This window comes from Glandiceps talaboti, chromosome 7 (genome assembly GCF_964340395.1).
Source record: "Glandiceps talaboti chromosome 7, keGlaTala1.1, whole genome shotgun sequence".
NCBI lineage: Eukaryota > Metazoa > Hemichordata > Enteropneusta > Spengelidae > Glandiceps > Glandiceps talaboti.
The window spans coordinates 2,232,062-2,251,328 of record NC_135555.1 but is presented as its reverse complement, the minus strand read 5'-3'; the positions used below and the strand labels follow the sequence as shown (position 1 = coordinate 2,251,328).

General features: G+C 37.6%; 2 protein-coding genes across 2 annotated transcripts; one reads left to right on the top strand and one right to left on the bottom strand.

Moving 5' to 3' along the window:
- Positions 1 to 1,490: 1,490 nt before the first annotated feature.
- LOC144437369 (ganglioside-induced differentiation-associated protein 1-like) lies at positions 1,491 to 4,329 on the top strand. Its single transcript, XM_078126294.1, has 4 exons — positions 1,491 to 1,560; positions 2,481 to 2,676; positions 3,506 to 3,676; positions 4,232 to 4,329. Exons 1-4 carry the CDS (start codon positions 1,492 to 1,494, stop codon positions 4,327 to 4,329), a joined length of 534 nt encoding a protein of 177 aa, XP_077982420.1. The 5' UTR covers position 1,491.
- A 765-nt stretch (positions 4,330 to 5,094) lies between these two features.
- LOC144437368 (uncharacterized) lies at positions 5,095 to 9,811 on the bottom strand. Its single transcript, XM_078126293.1, has 3 exons — positions 9,664 to 9,811; positions 8,734 to 8,798; positions 5,095 to 6,122 (listed from the first exon to the last, which is right to left on the bottom strand). Exons 1-3 carry the CDS (start codon positions 9,809 to 9,811, stop codon positions 5,787 to 5,789), a joined length of 549 nt encoding a protein of 182 aa, XP_077982419.1. The 3' UTR covers positions 5,095 to 5,786.
- Positions 9,812 to 19,267: the final 9,456 nt, after the last annotated feature.

Genomic DNA, 19,267 nt, shown 5'->3' with positions numbered 1-19,267 from the left:
CACAGAAATTGAAAATTTTCTAGATCGGGTACACGTGTATGGATTTATTTTGCCGTTTCTGTTGTATATGTAGATCGCTACTATTATTCCAAATTTCATGAACTTTCAACAATACAAATACAACTATGTGTTTTAAAATGCAAGAATAATGACAGGCCTGATGTGTGGAGTTAAGTTCACTTTTATTATTTACAAATCTTGTCCCAAATGTTATCCACCATTACATGACTGACAGCAACATTAGACAGTCCTTATATATACCGTGACAAGCCCCCTGTCTATACTGGTGTTTGATTTAGAACACAGTCATAACAATGAAATAATAGCTCCTATGTGTGGAGAAAACTCTCCCTTAACTTTTCAAAGATCAATACTTCAATGTAGGATAAAAAGCTAAATTCTTTTACTTTGGGTCTCATCCTACAAATTCAGTTTTACTATTAATAGAATCTGTTTTGTACCACTAAATACATATATTTCTAAAAATGTCATAAACTTCAGAAATATAAGAATTTTCACCTTAGTAAATGTATCGCACTAAAATATAGCAAAGTGTCAACAAAAGAGCTATTCCTCACTACATACTGACTTTGCATTCATAGCACTACATATCAACATAGATTTGAAATTGATCTGTCTGAAACAATATTAAAATTTGTGAAGGGGCGTGATCAATAGTTCAATGTAGGATAAACAACTAAATTCTTTTACGGGGTGGTGGTGGGGGTGGGGGTGGGAGTGGGGGGGGGGGTGAGTCAATTTAGTTCTCATCTTCGAAAATCGATTTTACTTTTAATGGATATTTTTGTACCCCTAAAGACAGACATTTCTAAAATAAAAATAAAGTGCCAACAAAAAGAACTATTGTTTTCCTCTCTACATTATTTGCGTAAAAAAGTTTGTATTCATAGCACTACACACTACTACATACTGATTTGAAATGATTGTGCAGTTTGAGACATTTTTTCAAATTAAAACAATTTAGTTAGACGTGGGGGGGGGGGATTCTGAGAATTTAGGTTTTTTTAATCCTACATTGAACTTTTGATCTCGCCCCGAAGCATCATGCTGGTGTGGAAACCTGGCCTTACTCGTTGATATCAAGTCGTATGTATTATTAACAACAGTTACGGTATTCACGCACAGTTGATCTTGGAATTCGGATCAAGGTTACTGACTATTGGACATTCACGTCACAAGGGGCACTTTGTCTCATCATCAGTGTGTGCCGCATTGAACAAATTAGTCCAGACAAAGTTAACATATGATATGTAGCCTTCGTACTAGTAGAGAGTATTATTACTATTGACATTTTAAAACATTTCTGTGATTTTACAATCATCACGTGGCCCTAAGTTGATATACTTATAAAAAGATTAACGTCGACTCACTTTACATGGACACCAACCCACATCTTTCTACTCGATACATTTTGCATACATGCATCGAAACCGTCGATGTTCATTTAATAGTCATCAGACGTAAGCAGTCATGGTACAGAGAGAACGTGACGACAAATTAACCCTGTATACTGTACGAACTTCGTACTATTGTCACAGGGTAAGTACATTCATTGGGTTGTACAACCTAACTTACAATACGGTGTATTAGTCATGTTATATAGAGGGAGTTGGTCAATTGCCCCAAATATGTTGCCACCTCAGGGAAAAACACAAGCGTATAAAATACATTTTGCGACCCACTATTTATTTAATATGGAACCAATTCTAGTGTATATTGGTCTAAAGTTTGATTGGGTTGGCAGTATTAGCCGCACTCCTCTACCAGAGCTGACCACTGGCACTGGTACCGCCCGGGGATTGGTGAACCCATTTCTCAAATGTACATCAATGTAATGAATGTACGCTAAAGGGGAAATGTTACCGGAAACCAATTATTGAAACCGCTATATATAAACGGTGATTAACTTTGCAATGACATTACGGCAGTGGTAGGATCTCACAGAGTTCGACAGGTCAGAATTATGAATTCATGAGATGACGCACATATTATAAACAGTATACAATTCCTAATAAGGCTATACAGTTACGAATATCAAGGAGTCAATCAGCGTTACTCCAAACATGGCTTCTGTTATGGGTATCTATATATTGATGGCCACCTGTTATGAGTCAGTTGTAAATGTCACAGGGGAGGTGGGACTATTTCCAAGTGTCACAGGAGAGGGTGAGGACTATTTCCAAAATGTCACAGGAGAGGGTGGGAACTATTTCCAAGTGTTTAAAAATAAATAATAATGTTTTCACAGTGTTTATTCGTCGCTGTTTTTGTTTTCATTTTTAACATATATGGATGTTCATGTTATGTTATTCTCAGAGCACGTGCTCGAAATAATGTATGGCAATAGTGTACGTTGAATATCATTACAAAATCCAAGGTAGACGTATATGGCATGGTAGTTTCAACTACGTCATATCTACAATTCACGGCATTCATTAATTGTGATTGTTTTACCGTAGGCACAAATAGCTCTCCTGGAGAAGGCACTAGAACATGACATATTTCCGATGGAACGGGAGGGACAACGTTTCTTTTGGGAGCCTTGGTACATGAAACTTAGCATGAGGGGAAAAGTACCATGTCTTACTCATGGAAATGTGTCAATACCGGGCTCGATCGAAATCATGGAATACTTAGATGCTGCATTCCCTAACAGTAAGATTACCTTAAATATATGGATGTATTATAGGTACTATTATTACAAGGTTACAACTATTTTAATTTAGAAATTTTGGAGTTTGAGGGTTGGAGTTGAGGTCGGTATAAGAATGGACAATGTGTATTTATTAAGTCAATAAAGAGTGAATATTTGGCCGAAAGAGAAGACTAGACAGGGAAGAAAGAAAGCAACAGAAAAAATAAATTCTTTTCCTCCAAAAAAAATTTATCAACATAATAAAATCATCGGAAATCATCAAATGATCGAAAATCATTAAAATGATCAAATCATTGATGACATGATAAATCTGAATTGTTATTCATATTTTGGACCCAACAAACTTCGTTTACAAATGTTGAGACAAACCTAGCCAAACGCTACACCAACTGACCGCTGTAGTGCTCTGATCAGTTGACCAGGTAAACTTAATATTTACACCGAAAAACTGTTTTGCAATTCTTAGAAGCGCCATTGTCGTCAGGAAAATGACAGGGGAACTCAGCCCTCTGAATCAGCTGACCGTTGTTACAATTTCGGCATTGCTATATAAAAGTAATTATTAGTAAAAGTAATACTATTCGTGATAAGACGTGCTATGCTAGTCCCCTTTAGGAAGGTACGAGTTAACAACCCCCCCCCCCCCTCACGTTAGAATCAGGATATGTCTGAAGTGAAAACAATTGTCACTAATATCCCCAAGGGTGTATAGTTCTTAATAGTCGTCAATTTCAGCTACGTTACCCCTGTTTACCCATAGATGATTTGCCTATAATTACTCACTAATACGTTAATATGAAATATTTTCATTTATCGTTGTTTTCTCAGCGAAATGTTTGCACCCAGGACCGAATGATGATGGTTATCGAGTTAGATATCTGAGAGACCAAATCGAATCGTTCAATATTCAGATTCTGCATGCTGCGTGTTTATACCATCCACATCTCCTGTGTGATGATATGGTATTTCCTATAAACCGTATTCAAAGAAACACAGCCTGTAAGTCGCATCCATGGTTACAGAGATTCATTATGTTGGACAAATCAAGGACGAGGATAAATGTTGGCTGGTTACAATTTCATAATCTGAGTTTTATCTTAAAATCCCAAACTGTGTTCATTGTTTCCACAGTACACAACACGTCGATTAAGCTATTCTAGTAAGATCAATATCATTTTGATGACATTGAAATTGTCGCTGTCAGAACAGCTGATTGCATACTAGGTATTTTCTCGACATTTTTTATAAGTACAATAAATTATGTCATCGCATTTTCGATCTAATTGCTATCAATTCTATATGTCTTCCCCCTCCTATGAAACAGCGTACGTACGTTCACTGACCCAAATATTCAATATAGCAAACAGCCACTTCATTAATTATTTTCTTCTTACCCTCAGAGTGAAATCCATATTGAAATGTTATAATTTTCAAAAAGTCAATGAACCGGAATGTTTAAGTCATATCTGAAAAAAAGTGTAAATACACGTTTCCCTACCAGTTTAAAATAACAGATATGACTAAGATTATGATGCATTGTCTTCGTTGCTATAGTCATGCGGGATGTGGCTCCAAAGTTGCTGAGAGACTACGCAGACAATTTTCCAGATCTGAAAGATGTGTACATGAGTAAACTAGAAGAAGTTCAGTAATCTGTACTAAGATCAGTGGTTGATACAAATTAAGCTAAATTAAGCTGTTAGCGAAAACTTTTCTCGTGAGCCACAAGAGTTTTTCGTACAAAAATGTTCGAAGAGGCTACAAAGAAGCCTATGTAATTTTACGATGGTGAGAAAGCATTGGAGAGATAAGACGGGTTGGGAGTGGTTTGGATTAGTGATGTTGGGATGTATCATCTTGAGTTCTCAATTATTAACGTGGTCGTACAAATTGATTTTAATATATACCAGTACTTTTAAGGTGAATCTTTATTTTCATTACAAAAGTATCCAAGTCTCTGGAGAATTGCAAACGTATCAATAGTCAATTGATAAATGAGTACATTCTAATATAACACACCAAATCCTGCGAGATCTAGATACCTGGGGGGGGGATACATTTATTTCGAGGAAAACCACAATCTTATTTTAATGGTTTGACAAGCCTATGTAATTTTGTTATTCTCAATAACAGGTGCGATCCATTTTCTGTGTACAGATGAAGTTACAGCTGCCGATATCTGTCTTATAGTTTTCCTGTACCGCCTTGACCAACATGGTCTTGGAAAACGATTTGCGAGAAACGGAAAGCGTCCCAGAGTACAAATGTTCTACGAGAGAATGTTAGAGAGGGAGTCGTGTAAAGTTTCGCTGCCTGTCTTTTGAGCCCTGGCTTGGTTATTATGTCTTTGTTTCTGTCGCTACTATACATGTATATAAGAATCCTCACAACTGACCACTCATCTACAAACCTTTTGTGTGATCTATGGTTTGAAACTCTGCGTTAAAACTCATTATCTCTACTTAATAATAAATTCTTAATATATATACTTGTGCATATAAAGGAAAATTCATTGCCATGAATTAGTAATTACTGTGTTTGGGTTCAGAGATAAGCTGTTTATACATGTCACCAAACAGCTAATATGAGAAATGAATATCTTTTATTGCAATAGCTTACATGGGTGTCAAGACAATAGATACTAATAGAGTATACGTATGTCTAGAGATATCATTCAAGTTAAAGTTTATTGTCTTTTTCTTTCATTTCATTTCCATGACGCTCATAATTATGCATAACCTATTGTTATCTTAGGAAGCTCATCTCCTATGCTATGTGTGACTTATTGTGATTTAATTATTAATTGTTACAACCGAAGCGTCGGAGATTCGTTACTGGGGTTGTGACCGTTGAGCGGTGAACATCAAGCTCTGGCTTGGAGTGAGGCCGTGAGGCCAAGCTCCGGGCTTTAAATAAAGTCTATATGTTCAAGTCATACAACATACATCGTCTCGTATGAAGTTAATCCTTCTACTACAACATATGGAGGCGATCCGAACGCGTTGTCAATATGGCCAATTGGTACTAGTCAGCATCCTGTCTGTTAAACGACTTTCCCAGAAGAACGGTAGCGAGTTCCCCGTAAAAAAGGCTAATTTTTCAGCTGTTTTCACTGTTGAGAGCTTGTACAGTCACAATTACAGTTATAGTTGACATATACTTCACGACTTCGTGTCACCTTGGTAGGGGTCAACCACTGAATTTGCAGTGGTACCCATATCGTGGGATGATTAACAGCCAAGTTGAGGTCATCTTCATATTCAGACATCCAAATCATACAAATTTTACTTGTGATACTTTTTGGTGTTTTAATGTCAAATGATTTGTTGAACTTAGATTGTAACTTGATGTTAATGTCTTCTCTGTCTATCGTTGCTACGAGTGTAATGCACCGATGTCGATGAGGGCAAGCATTATTGGTTCTGCTTGGCTGTGGTTCGGATGGCTAAAGAAAAAAAAATCAAAGTTGTTATTTTCTTCTCAGGTTAATCCATGTCTGACAGACAGACAGACAGACAGATAGATAGACAGACAGACAGACAGACAGACAGACAGACAGACGGACGGACGGACGGACGGACGGACGGACGGACGGACGGACAGACAGACAGACAGACGAGAACATTCATGGTTCCCCTGTGCTCAAAAGGCTGATACGGTTTCCCATATTGTTCAAAGCTAGTACCTCTATGTACTTTGTTTTCAAGCATTACAAGTTGGACGTTATTCGCTTTGTCGTAGTGTCTACATTACAACTGGTTTTGGAAGGCTTCTGTTAATTGATTATAAGAAAAACAGGGCTTATGGTATTCGGCGAAACGAAACGAAACGAAATGAAGCCAAACGAGGCTTGCGGTGTTTAATTTCGCTGAATACCGTAAAGCCTCCTTTCGTTTCATTTCGCCTAATACCATATAAAGCCGCTAAACAGTTTAAATGAAGTGAGCTTCAAGCAGAGACAATTTAGGTAAAGACAACAAGATAAATGCCTCTGATGTTGGTTGACGGAAAGCTTCATGACTTTGTTTATATCTGTCAACTTGATGATAAGTCATGGTGCAAATTGGATACTCTGGCAAAAATAACAAAAGAACACGCAAATCCACGCAAATCAAGTGAAAAGTAATTACAATCACATGATTTCAACCTGCCAATGAAGGATTTAAGTGATTTGCCGAACGCTTGTTCGTACCCATTCGGAAGACTTCGAATCTGATGATGAACGTGTGAAGCTATCATCATATTCACATTGAGCGTAAAGGTCAACTTTTGAAAGTGAAGATCAATATGAATATGATGGTAGCGTCACACTCGTGCTGTCATGATCTAAAATAAACTCCCCATAGTGTTCTAGGATTATTCATACGGACTCATTTACTTGCATAATGTGTAATAACACTACCGGTGTCCTGACCTATAGAGTCCTAGCGTTGTACAGTCTAGTTCCTGACCTATTATTAAGATAACGCTAGTGTATAATCGGAATACGGTTGTCAGGAACTTATAGACTCGATGTTACTGAATACAGTTGTATTTTATATGTAAGAGTATTTTTAGGAGAGAATTTTACAGAAGCAATGAAGTTCACTTTCATCTACAATAGACTGAATTTAGTGACAGGGTAGCCTTTCAATGTTAACACGTTTTCAAATTAACGTGCTAGTACCAGCTGATGTAGTTTGACTCTGACTTTGACATAACAATTTACTACGTAAACAGCAGGTTGTGTTGTGAATTGTACTTGCCCATCCAAGAGCAAAAGTGGTACAGTGTAACACGTCGCCTGCAGTGACTTCTTACACTAATCTCAAGTGGCTTCCAGCATAGACAGTGTCTATGCTTCCAGCTTCCTTTACTGATATAAATATAGACCCTCCACCCACAGGATTATAAACTGATGATAACATTAGGTATGATTGTACAAGACGCATCATAGCACATATCATTTCTCGGTGGGGTTGGTCTTTGAATTTTGAAATGTTACATCTTAATTTTGGTGAAACTAAAAAAGAGTGGCGTGTCTTTTTTTTTATTGTGGAATGTGTAATCTATTACAAAATAATTGGCAAGAAATAGCATGAATACTTAGATATAGGTACATTAGTGTTATCTGTCCGAGACAACACACAGCCAAAGTGGAACGATGGGGAGAGATATAACTTGCGTATTCTGACAACAAACTATAAAGGCCTGTACATCACACACGTGTTTGTCCATTGAAAATGTCACAACTGAAGTCACCGTCTTGCAAATCAGAGGATGTATGATCATAGCAAAGATGTCGAACTGTTACATGTACCAAGCGAAGACAACAGGTACTTGATTTGGTATAGTATGTTTACAGAAGGTATTATCTACCGTTGCAAGTCGATGGGAAGCAAATGGTCAATTATTTATGTCGGACAAGCAGTTAAGTTTGAAATAATGATAAATTGATCACATGTCGAGTAATTTGGTCCAACTTTCACACTTTTGAGCGTAAACATGAACTATTTTCAGAGGGATGACTTCATTTTGTAAAAGTGGTGCTACTTGTGCGCCTGCTAGATAAGAAAATAAATCATTCGAAGTACATGTATGGATAGACACAATATTGAAACCATTTCAATACTGATTTCAGTGATCCAACAAATAACATGTTGTATGTAGCTTGAATTATAATAAGATGATGTTGTTATTGTTGTTGTTGTTGTTATTGTTGTTGTTGTTGTTGTTGTTGTTGTTGTTGTTGTTGTACACGAAATTGTATTTAATATACTTCATAATGGTATGAGCCATAATGTCCCATTTGATCATTATCACATGTACATGCAGTGTCCTAATCAGTAAACAGAGTCACACATCGTGTGTGATCCCTCGTCTTGCTGCTAGACGTTCGGGTTTTCTTTCGATACTATAAGCGAACGAAGTTCGCAGTGAGGGCTTGCCCGAAATGTTCCATCCTCGATAGCGATGTTCGGTCGTGTGTCGTATTCTATCGGAAGAACATCCGAGGTCTAGCAGATAGACTAGTGTGATCCCGTGGTGTGTATCCTTAGAAAAGTTACCGATCTTACCTGTTCAACAGCGGTATTGTTTGCTTTTTCATTCTGGCTATCACTTGAAGCTCGTTCATTATTATCTGTTAAAAATGTAAGACAAAGAAATAAAAGGATTAATAAATTATAATTTATTATATAGACTATTACTTCTTGAGCCTGACACGAGTATTTCGTTGTTACGGTGGGAGGGGGGGGGGGGTTATTGGAAGATCATAATATGTATGATATGTTATAATTCCGTTACTCAAGCCAAAGGAGTCCAATACATGTTGATGGACAGCTGCGTGACGTTATCAACGGCAAAGTCGGCGTAGCTTTTCTGACGTCTGACCGAAAGTAATTTCGAGAAATGTACCTCAGATTTTCAATCTTATTGAAAACGAATGCTGTAAGTACATACGTCATATATTCATAATGACTTGGTCACAGTACGGTAGATGTCAATGGTCAGAACACGTGAAAAACTGCAGTTTAGCAGGAGCTATCGCTAGGTTGTTACCATTTCCGTATTGTTTAGCAAAATGACCCGTGACAAAGGGCCTTCGCCGTTTATATAGGGGAGGCGGGCCCGCATTCGTTAATTTTGGACCTGAATATTGACAGAAAGTGATGCGCATAGCTATGGTTTGGTAGCCGTTTGGTCACATTCAGGACATTCGTGAAATAAAGACGATGGTAATATTTTACTGTCGTTACTGTTTAATGTTTTACTTGTGCCAATACTAATACAAAGTCGTTCCTTCGTTAAGAAAAAAACACAAAATACCAAAAAAAAAAAAAAAAAAATCTAACTTGATGTACATATAACAAGTCTATACCAACTGAAATATTTATTTTATACCCGATGCATCTGTAGATGTACAATGTCATGTGTCATAGACGTACAAGCACCAATACCGGTTGGAGATATTGTGTGCGATAAGAAAATTGCCATATTCGACTTACCATTTTCGTAAATCGGAGTTATTATAGATCTATTAACAGCCTTTGTCTCAGCGTCATCTGTTTGGAAAGGTATACTCTCAGCAAAAGTTTCACTGGTAACTGATTTGATATTTTCTGATTCGGGGCCTTCAGCATCAAGAGATGTCATTTCATATAGCTTGCTTCTTGTTGGGGAACCATCTCCACTTACGATCATGCAGGTAATTACTAGCCATATAGTGCAGAACTTGCCCATCTCAATTCACGGCATTCAATGTAACTAAGATATAGATAGCTGTAATATTCGTGGTATACTGATTATGGTGTGAATCGCGGCTTTTTATAGTGAACAACTAGGTGGGGTTGGGTAACCGCAACCTTTTATTTTATTGGGCCATAGACCATCCACCCTTGGTGGAGGGTCTATATTTAGGCCTATCTATAGAACACCAAGGACGACACGACTGCCTGGGCCTGGAACCCTATTGTGCATATGGCTGACTGTATTTTTTGGGGGATGGATAACTTGTGATGACTCAATAACGAGTAATCACCAGCTTGATCGATCAGGCTAAAAACGTAAACATGTACAAAGAAGGTCAATTCAGGCAAAATAACGAAGGTAAAATAGCAAATAACGATTAGCCGACATCTACATCGGATTTTAATCAGATTGTCTTGTACCGCAACATGGACCATCCATCCAGCGTATTGTTTACGTCCTAGTGAAGCCGTGTTGTTTACATCTTAAGCCCGTAACCACTGAGTACGTTTGTAGATAATTGTCGAAACTCTGTATTGCTAAAGCCACTGGTATTGACAATGTCAGTGCACGGTTACTTAAATATGCGGCTCCGTATATATCATTTTCATTGACATATATTGTTAATCTGTCTCTACAGACAGGACAGGTTCCTGCAGAGTGGAAACGAGCTAGGGTTGTACCATTATTTAAGGGGATAGAACTGACGTTGGTAATTACCGACCAATATCTATCCTCCCTGTAGTTTCTAAGATATTGGAAAGAGCTGTCCATGATCAGCTGTACAGCTATCTAGATGAAAATGACATTGTGAATAGATGTCAGTCAGGATTTAGGCCAGGTTACTCCTCGGCAACGGCCCTTACGCATGTTACAAATATTCTATTTAATATTATTGATCGTAAACAACTCAATGGTACAATATTTCTAGATCTGAAGAAAGCATTCGATAGTCGATCATGGACTGCTGCTTCAGAAACTACATCAATTTGGAATACAAGGCAGTGCATTGGCATGGTTCTGTGCCTATCTAAAAGGTAGTACACAAGTTGTAGAGTTAAATTCCACATTATCAGAAAGCATGGGCATTTCTTGTGGGGTACCCCAAGGCACAGGGGCGTGTATTATTGCTTATATTTCCGTTTTCTTAGGAAAATATCATACGAATCTTGCTGCTACAAATGTATCGATCTATAGTACTACGTATACTATAAATACTCTCTTTCCGTGTACAGGTAGGAATATATAGTCAAAAGGTTGTTATATTTAGTCTGTAGACCTGGAAAACAACAATCTATGCAATATTACACGCCCCTGTGACCCAAGGTTCAATCCTGGGACCTTTATTTTTCACCCTTTATATCAATGACTTGCCGGAAACAGTTATAAAGGCTCAAGTAATTATGTATGCAGATGACACGGCTATTTTCTATTCAAGCAAATCAGTTGCTGATATTGAAGTGACACTCACAGAGGAAATAATGCATGTCAAGGCCTGGCTTGACTCAAACAAGTTAACACTGAATACAAGTAAAACCAAGACCATGCTTTTCGGTTCTTCACAAAGACTAAAATTAAATTCAGTTTTGCAAATTCGAATACAGGGAGACCTAGTAGAGCAAGTATTTGATTGAAATTTTCAACACATACATGTATTTCCAAAATTTCTTTAAAACTTGGCCTACTGTCGAGAATCAAACACTTTTTGCCGATGGGACTTGGGAAGATGATGTTCAATACCTTAGTCCTTCCCCATTTCGATTATGCTGCGAATGTATGGTGTAATACGAATCAAAAGTATTTGAAGACACTTGAGCTCCCCCATAAACGTGCTGGTCGACTGCTCCTCGAAGTTCCCCGTGATACTAGTACGGGTTGGGTATATGAAAACTTGGGTTGGGTCAGCCCTCAAATTAGATGGAAGCGCCAAATGGCAACACTCGTCTACAAATCCTTAACAGGCAATGCACCAAGTTACCTCACTGAAATGTTCAATCTTTCCAACCAAATTCATCTTCATAACACAAGACAGGCCAGTAAAGGTAACATATACATCCATACAGTTAAAACGGAATATGGGAAACGGGCATTTCACTCTAGTGGTGCTGTTCTATGGAACAATCTACCCATATCAATAAGATCAGCTCCGAACTCATCGATATTTAAAAGAATGTAGTCTGGTAATAATGTGGGTGGACATCTTTTAAAGTGCACTCTGCGTCTGTAACTTTTTGTCCTGGTTTGTCCCTTTTGTTTGTTTGTTTTCTGTGTACGTACGTAATCTTGCAACAGGTTCTATTTGGAGAACAGTGCTAATGTACTGAAATGGTGTCTGTATATGAAAGATTAATAAATAAATAAATAAATAAATAAATAAATAAAAATAAAGTGAAGGCTGTTATCAGCGTCCTTTGTTGACATAACTATTCTGGGTGGAAAACAGCTCCCGCAGACAATCGAAACGAAACGAAAATTATCTAATATTTCCGTACCCATCGAACATACAGAGATCGGATGAGAATGGCTTCAAGAGTTCCCCATAATATTCTCTCAAGTTGTTCAGATGTAGCATGTGTCGTAATAGTACATTCGATCTATGACCATTCAAAATCTTTGCGAAAGTTGACCCGCAAATTCGTTCGAGCAGAACGTGTTGTTGGATAACCATCCCTCTTGAAAGCTATGTGTACACGCAGTTTATTTTTAGCACAACTGAACTGAGGTTCACTAGTGTAATTGGGATCGCCCGACGTCTGTCTGACTGACTGACTGTGTGTGTGTGTGTGTGCGTGTGTGTGTGTGTGTGTGTATGTAAATAACTTAAAGTAAAAAACCGCTGAACCGATTGCCATGATATTTGGTGGGTCCATTACCTTGGGTGTCTAGTTGGGAAATTGTTCAAATCAAAATGATCGCATCACAGGTGTGTGATTTGGGTCAAAAAATGTGATTTTTGGTAAAAAAAACTTAAACTCAGAAACTACTGGGCAGATTGGTGCGAAATTTGGTGGGAACATTCTTAAGGGGGGTAAAGTAAGATTTGTTCATGACATGATGCTTCCATCAGTAATATGCAAATTAGGGCTAAAAATGTGTATTTTTGGTTAAATATCTATAATTCCAAACCTACTGAGCAGATTGGGCTGAAATGTAATGGGAATGCATCTAGGGATGTATGGATAAAGAAATATGCATACAAAGATTCCATGAGTGCTATACAAATTAGGTGTAAAAATGTTCATTTTTGGCCAAAAACTTATCTCAAAAAGTACTTGGTCAATGAGTCTGAAACTTGGTGAGATGTTTCTGAAAGTGTTATTCTGCAGATTTTCTTCAAAACATTTTGACAAAATTGGCCCTAGCAACCATGACCACGCCCGTAGCAACAACCAAATGGCAGTATATTTTGGTCAAATAACAACATCATCTGGTAGGCAAGTGAGTAAACATTCAAAAAATGTATGCAAATACCCTAGCAACCATGACCACGCCCATAGCAACAGCCAAACGGTCGTGTATCGTGTAAAAGATAACTGGGATTAATAGACAATTGAATATACATTCAAAAAAGGTATTTAAATGTGCCTAGCAACAAGACCACGCCCATAGCAACAGCCAAATGATCACATATATTGCGAAGATAACAATTGGGATTAATAGACAATTGAATAAACATTCAAAAAATGTATGTAAATATGCCCAGCAACAAGACCACGCCCATTGCAACAGCCAAATGATCACGTATATTGCAAAGATAATATCAGGAATTCATGCACAAGTGAACAAAAACATACAAAAATGTGTGAAAAAAAATATCTTACAACATGACCTCGCCCATAGCAACCGCCAAATGATAGTATATATCGTAAAGATAGCAACATGGTTGGATAGGCAACTGGATAGTCATTCAGCAAATGAACACCTATTGTTAACATGGACTAGCAAATGGATAAACATTTTTAAAACTGTACAGTTGTGCTACAACGCCATTAGTGGTATTTTTTACTGCGAATCGCGGCTTTATATAATGAAAAAGAACACCACAGACGCTCGAAAGTATACCAAATGTTGCCGATTTAGGAAAGTTCATCATGCAGAGGTCGAGCGCTTTACAACATCCGGGTCTTGTACAGTGCTCAGTGCGTACAAAGACGCACACGGCTACAGGTGTATTTTAGATACCCAAGGGCCAAGAGATGTTATTTATTGGTGTTGTTGATTCACCACTCATAATAACAATATATACGATTTGTCGCCGACTTTTTTTTTACTTTATACATTGATGGTGCGCTGAATAAATAGATATGAAAATGTAACCGTGAATAACGTTTCTCCTATTTAGATTTTGATTTACAACGCAACTACTGGTGAGCTAGAATCTCTCACAGTCCTTGGAGCTTCGTATAAATAGTTAAAACTTGGGTTGTTTTGTATGTACAGATATCTACTGCATATACTAGTATCCCTGTACTGCACTAACACGTCAACGAAAAGTTAGCCCTATGTGATCGATGAGGGCGCAAAGTACAGGGATATTCCACGAGTAAAATTACGCAGTACTTCGGTACATACAAAACGACCCAAATTTTAGCTATTTATGCGAAGCCCCAGGTAAATAAATGAATTGGATTAATAAGTCTTGGCATGATGACTAAACCAATACCCAAGAGTAGCCTGCACAACTTGGGGGGTCTGGGGCACAGTTTGAATTAAATAACGAGGTGTTTGTATACATAACTTGCATTCACGACCATTAGCAATATGAATGAAATTGGACATTGAAAAAGTTGCTGTACCATCCAGTAATATATTACTAGCTTTGGAATATGACACAAAAGGCCTGAAAGCATATCAATTAGACGTGTGAAAAATTAAGGTTTAGATATAAATACAGAGGCATATCATAAATGCAAGGTTAGCAAGGTCAAACCGTAGACTCTACATACCCAAACAGTGACTGTTCTTGTATGTGGAGAACAACATGGATGTGAAGTATTTTAATATATACTAGTAAAAACGCACTTCACATGTTAATGCACAGTATTGTGACTTCTGCTAATCACATCAATACATCCATTCATAGAGAATCTTACATTGCTGTGGCTGGGATGACATACAGAACTAGAACAATAGTTAGTATGGAAATCTGTTACTATGCATGAAACAGAAACTGGATATTGGTAGTAACGTATTTTAGGGATGAATGATGTACAATGTGTCCTCTATGCCAAGTTGATGCGCTACTGACGCACACAATTTCTAGTGACGCATCAACATTTGGTGTTCCCCTTTCTCTTACTATGTGGTGACTCACAAGAAATGCCAGTTTTTCAGAGGGCACACTGATGGTGACAGAAATATAGGTTATGTGTATTGGTACTTTATATTAGTAAAAGGATACACTGTTTACTTCATGTGGTTGCAACCACTCATCACAACACCCTTTAAAGCATGTGATACTTCACTATTGTGATGTTTGAAAAATAAAGTTTGACCCACAGACTGTATTGTCAAGTTCAAAGTTCATGTGGTAAATCCCACTTTTTTAATCATTTTGACTCACAACAAAATTTGGCTACATTAGAGGGCACACTAGTCAAGATACACGTTGTTTTAAGAGTTGTTATGCTAATGTGAGTTATTTGAGGTAATAAATATGCTATTGTTATCAGAAAAACAAAAGTTTGTGAAGTTTGACCACTAGGAGTGCTGTTTCGAACCACCTGTTGGGCTATGATAATTCAACATTTATGTTAGCTCTAACATAAAAATTGTGTGGTTCTGGTTATGCTTAATTTTTAGAATAGGTGGGGGAAGGTAGATTTTTTTTAAATTTTATTTTATTATATTTTTTGTGTGTGTCTAGTTCAGGTTTTCCATTGTTTTCCAAATGGCCCCTGTGTTGTTCATTTCTTCCTATCAGATGTACAGCCATTATAGATTGTGAAGAGCAGTTTCAGAGTGTCTTTTTCAGTTGATGGCAGTTTCTGCATCCACTATTTCTCATAAGACTTCACAATTTTTGCAATGTTATCATTCTTTTCTCAACTATGTAAAAAAAATTTAGGGTCGGCAGTGAAAAGCCAAGTGGGGTCAGGTAACCAGAACCAAACAATTATTCTTTTTTATGTCTTACCTTCCTTTAGAATAAAAATGTCATAATTTCTCAGTGTTTTATGGCAAGTGTTGGTTATATTGAATCAAGTTAAAAATTCTATTAAAAGTGTTTCTGATGATATCATTAAAAATCTTGTGGAGTTGTAATAGCTATGTTAGACTAAGTGCCATGTCATTTTAGCGATTAGTTTGACCTCATGTATAGCGCCCTCTTTGGACATTTCTTTTTGGAAATGACTGTAGGTGAGGCGAGTAATTGGAATCCATCTTTCGACCTGCAAAGGGGCAGGCTTTCACATAAATTCCCTTTAAAAAGGAGAGACCATTTATTGGTATGTCAAGAAGCTAGAATTTGACAGACTATACTTGAAGAGATTGAGCATGTTGTATATAAACATCTACCTAACTCTCAGTCTTTATTTGGGACCCATATCTGCGTAGGAAACATCAAAAGAATTGCTCCAAAGCTTCATCTTTTGAAATGGAGAGATCTTGACAAAGTTTCTATGATGGTGCTATACTAACTATACTAACTAAATATTGATGACTCTGTGAAAGTGTTTGTTCAGCAACAAAAACAAGACATACTCTTTCAAACTTAACTTGACAACACACCACCAACTTCATTTATCTGTTACTGCTGGTTTGTTGAATTACTAAGTCACTTTGTATCACTCTGACTTTACACAACTTATTTTTTATCTGAAGTGAATTTTGATAAGACCGATGGCTTGATAGATTTCAGATGATACTGTACATGTTTTGGTATACATTTTGTCTCTTCTGTCTTGAACTTGCACCCATTACAGCCATACTGAACTCTACCACATGATATGCTTCCTTTGTTATTATCTCTGACTTTTAACTCTTCTGTGAAAAAGTCAAGACATTCATCCAAAGTTAGTATCGAGAGATTGTTCTTGTTTACCTCCATCTTCTTCTTAAGCATTAAGATTTTTTCTTGGAACTCCAAACTAGAGGGCATTTCTTTCACTGCTGATGATGTATCAACAGCATCAAAATCAACAGGTTCTTGTTTGAGTGTAGCACTCTTGAATGTTCTTGGCAGAAGTGGCCTAACATTGGCAAGGACCAATGGTTTGATAGTTTTTAGATGTGACTGTATGTGAGGTAGCATGGCATTGGCATTCTCTGTCTTGTAATGACATCCTTTACAACTATACTGCACTTTACCATACGGTATTTTGCGTCTGCTGCTATCTCTTACTTCAAGCTCTTCAGTAAAAAATTCCAGACACTCGTCAAAAGTAATCCTATAAGTAGTGCGTTGAACATTGTCTAGCTCTTCCTGAAGCACTGAAACCTTCTCTTGGAATTCACAACTATTGTCAATCTCTTGAACTACAGATGAACTATTAACAGCACCACACTCAGGAGTTCCACATACTGCAGGCACTTCCTCGACTTTGTCAGTCTTGGTAATTTGTGAAGGAATTGGTTTCACTGAGTTGAGATGAGACTGTAGATGAGGCAACATGGCGTCAGAGTTCTGTGTTTTGTACTGGCACCCATTACAGACATATTGCACTTTACCATATCGTAACTTACACCTACTGCTATCCCTTACTTCCATCCCTTCTGTAAAATACTGAAGACATTCTTCAAAAGTAAGCCTTAAACTACTGGGATTATCACCATCCATCTTCTTTTTAAGCACGGAAATTTTCTCTTTGAATTCCACATTATACGATGCTGCTTTAATCATGGATGATGTATCAACAATATTGAGCTTGATGGGTTCTTGTTTGACCCGTACTTTGCTCAGCTCAGTCCTACCCTGTACAATAAGTCTCTTTGGTCTGACACTTTTCCTCTTTGACCTCCTTAATTCCGTCCTACTTTCATCGTTTTGCTGTCTAGCTCTACTATTCACGTCTCTCTTTACAACTTGCTTGTTTTTCTCTAATAGTCTTCTTTTCTTGAGTCTGGTAGTTTCTTGAATAATTTTCTTCCGCTTTGCCTTTCTAAGAGTCTGGCCTTGACTGTGCCCCCTAACTGCTACTTGCCTCAGTCGATGGGAACCTCCTTGTTTATCATCATGGCTTTGACTGTGCCCCCTAACTGCTACTTGCCTCAGTCGATAAGGACCTCCTCGTGTATCAGTCTTCTGACGTTTAAATATTGTCTTGTCAAGGTCACTTTTAGTATGACTATCTTTTGTACTATATTGTGGTCTGGTTGATGTCTGTATGATTTTAGGTATAACTTTTATTTTGAGATGCTTTTCTAGATGACTGCGTAGTAAATCTGCATTGTAAGTTTTGAAGTTACATTTCTTACAGATATACTGTGGTTTGCCATATGATACTGTTGCTGTGGTAACGGTGATAATTTCTTCTTTAAAGTGAGAGATGATGTCTGGTAGAGTCATTTTAACAACCTTGGTCTCTCCATTCCCTTCCCCAGTGCTCTCAACATCTCCCATTTCATACATTTCCCACAAGTTAACTCGATCAACATTGTCTTTTGAATCATTTTCTGAGGTTTCACCAACAATGATAACTTTCTTCTTTAGATGTGACATGAGATGGCTAACCATGGCTGGGCAATCATTTGTAATGACCTTTGACCCACAATTACATGTATGTTGACAATCATACACTGGCATCCAGTATGTCTCGCCATTCAGTAAGATCAGTGCCTCTGCACACCATTTTTGTAGAGCTTTGAACTCGCTTGCTGAAATCTTGCAGATTCTATCAGAATGGAGCTGTGCTGGAGATGTCAAACTTTTGGGTAGTGTCTTTTCACCAGCTCTTCTCGTTGTGTGCCCTGTATTTGGTGTCTCATCATTCTCACTTTCTACATCAACATGCATCTTTATATGTGAACTCACATGAGCAGCTGCCTGTGTAATAAACTGTGCATCATCTGCAGCATGGTATGGACAGCTCTCTACACCACATACCCATAGTATCTTCTCCTCCATAGCAACTCTAATGAATTGATGTAGTAACTCTTTCACTGTGAGCACACACTTTTTTCGCTCTTCACTTTTTGGTTGATCCAAAGGTTTGTTTTCAAGAAAACAACCATCTTCATGTTTTAGAACAATCTTTCTACTGATGTGATTTTCCAAATGCTTCTGTAAGATCTTAACAGTAGAGCTTTCAAAGTGACAATCTTGATACATACATATCCCTCTTTTGGTCAGTGTTTCAGGATCTACTGCAGGGAGATAATGATTTTTCAGTTTTTCCTCTGTCATCACAACAGGCTTCCTTC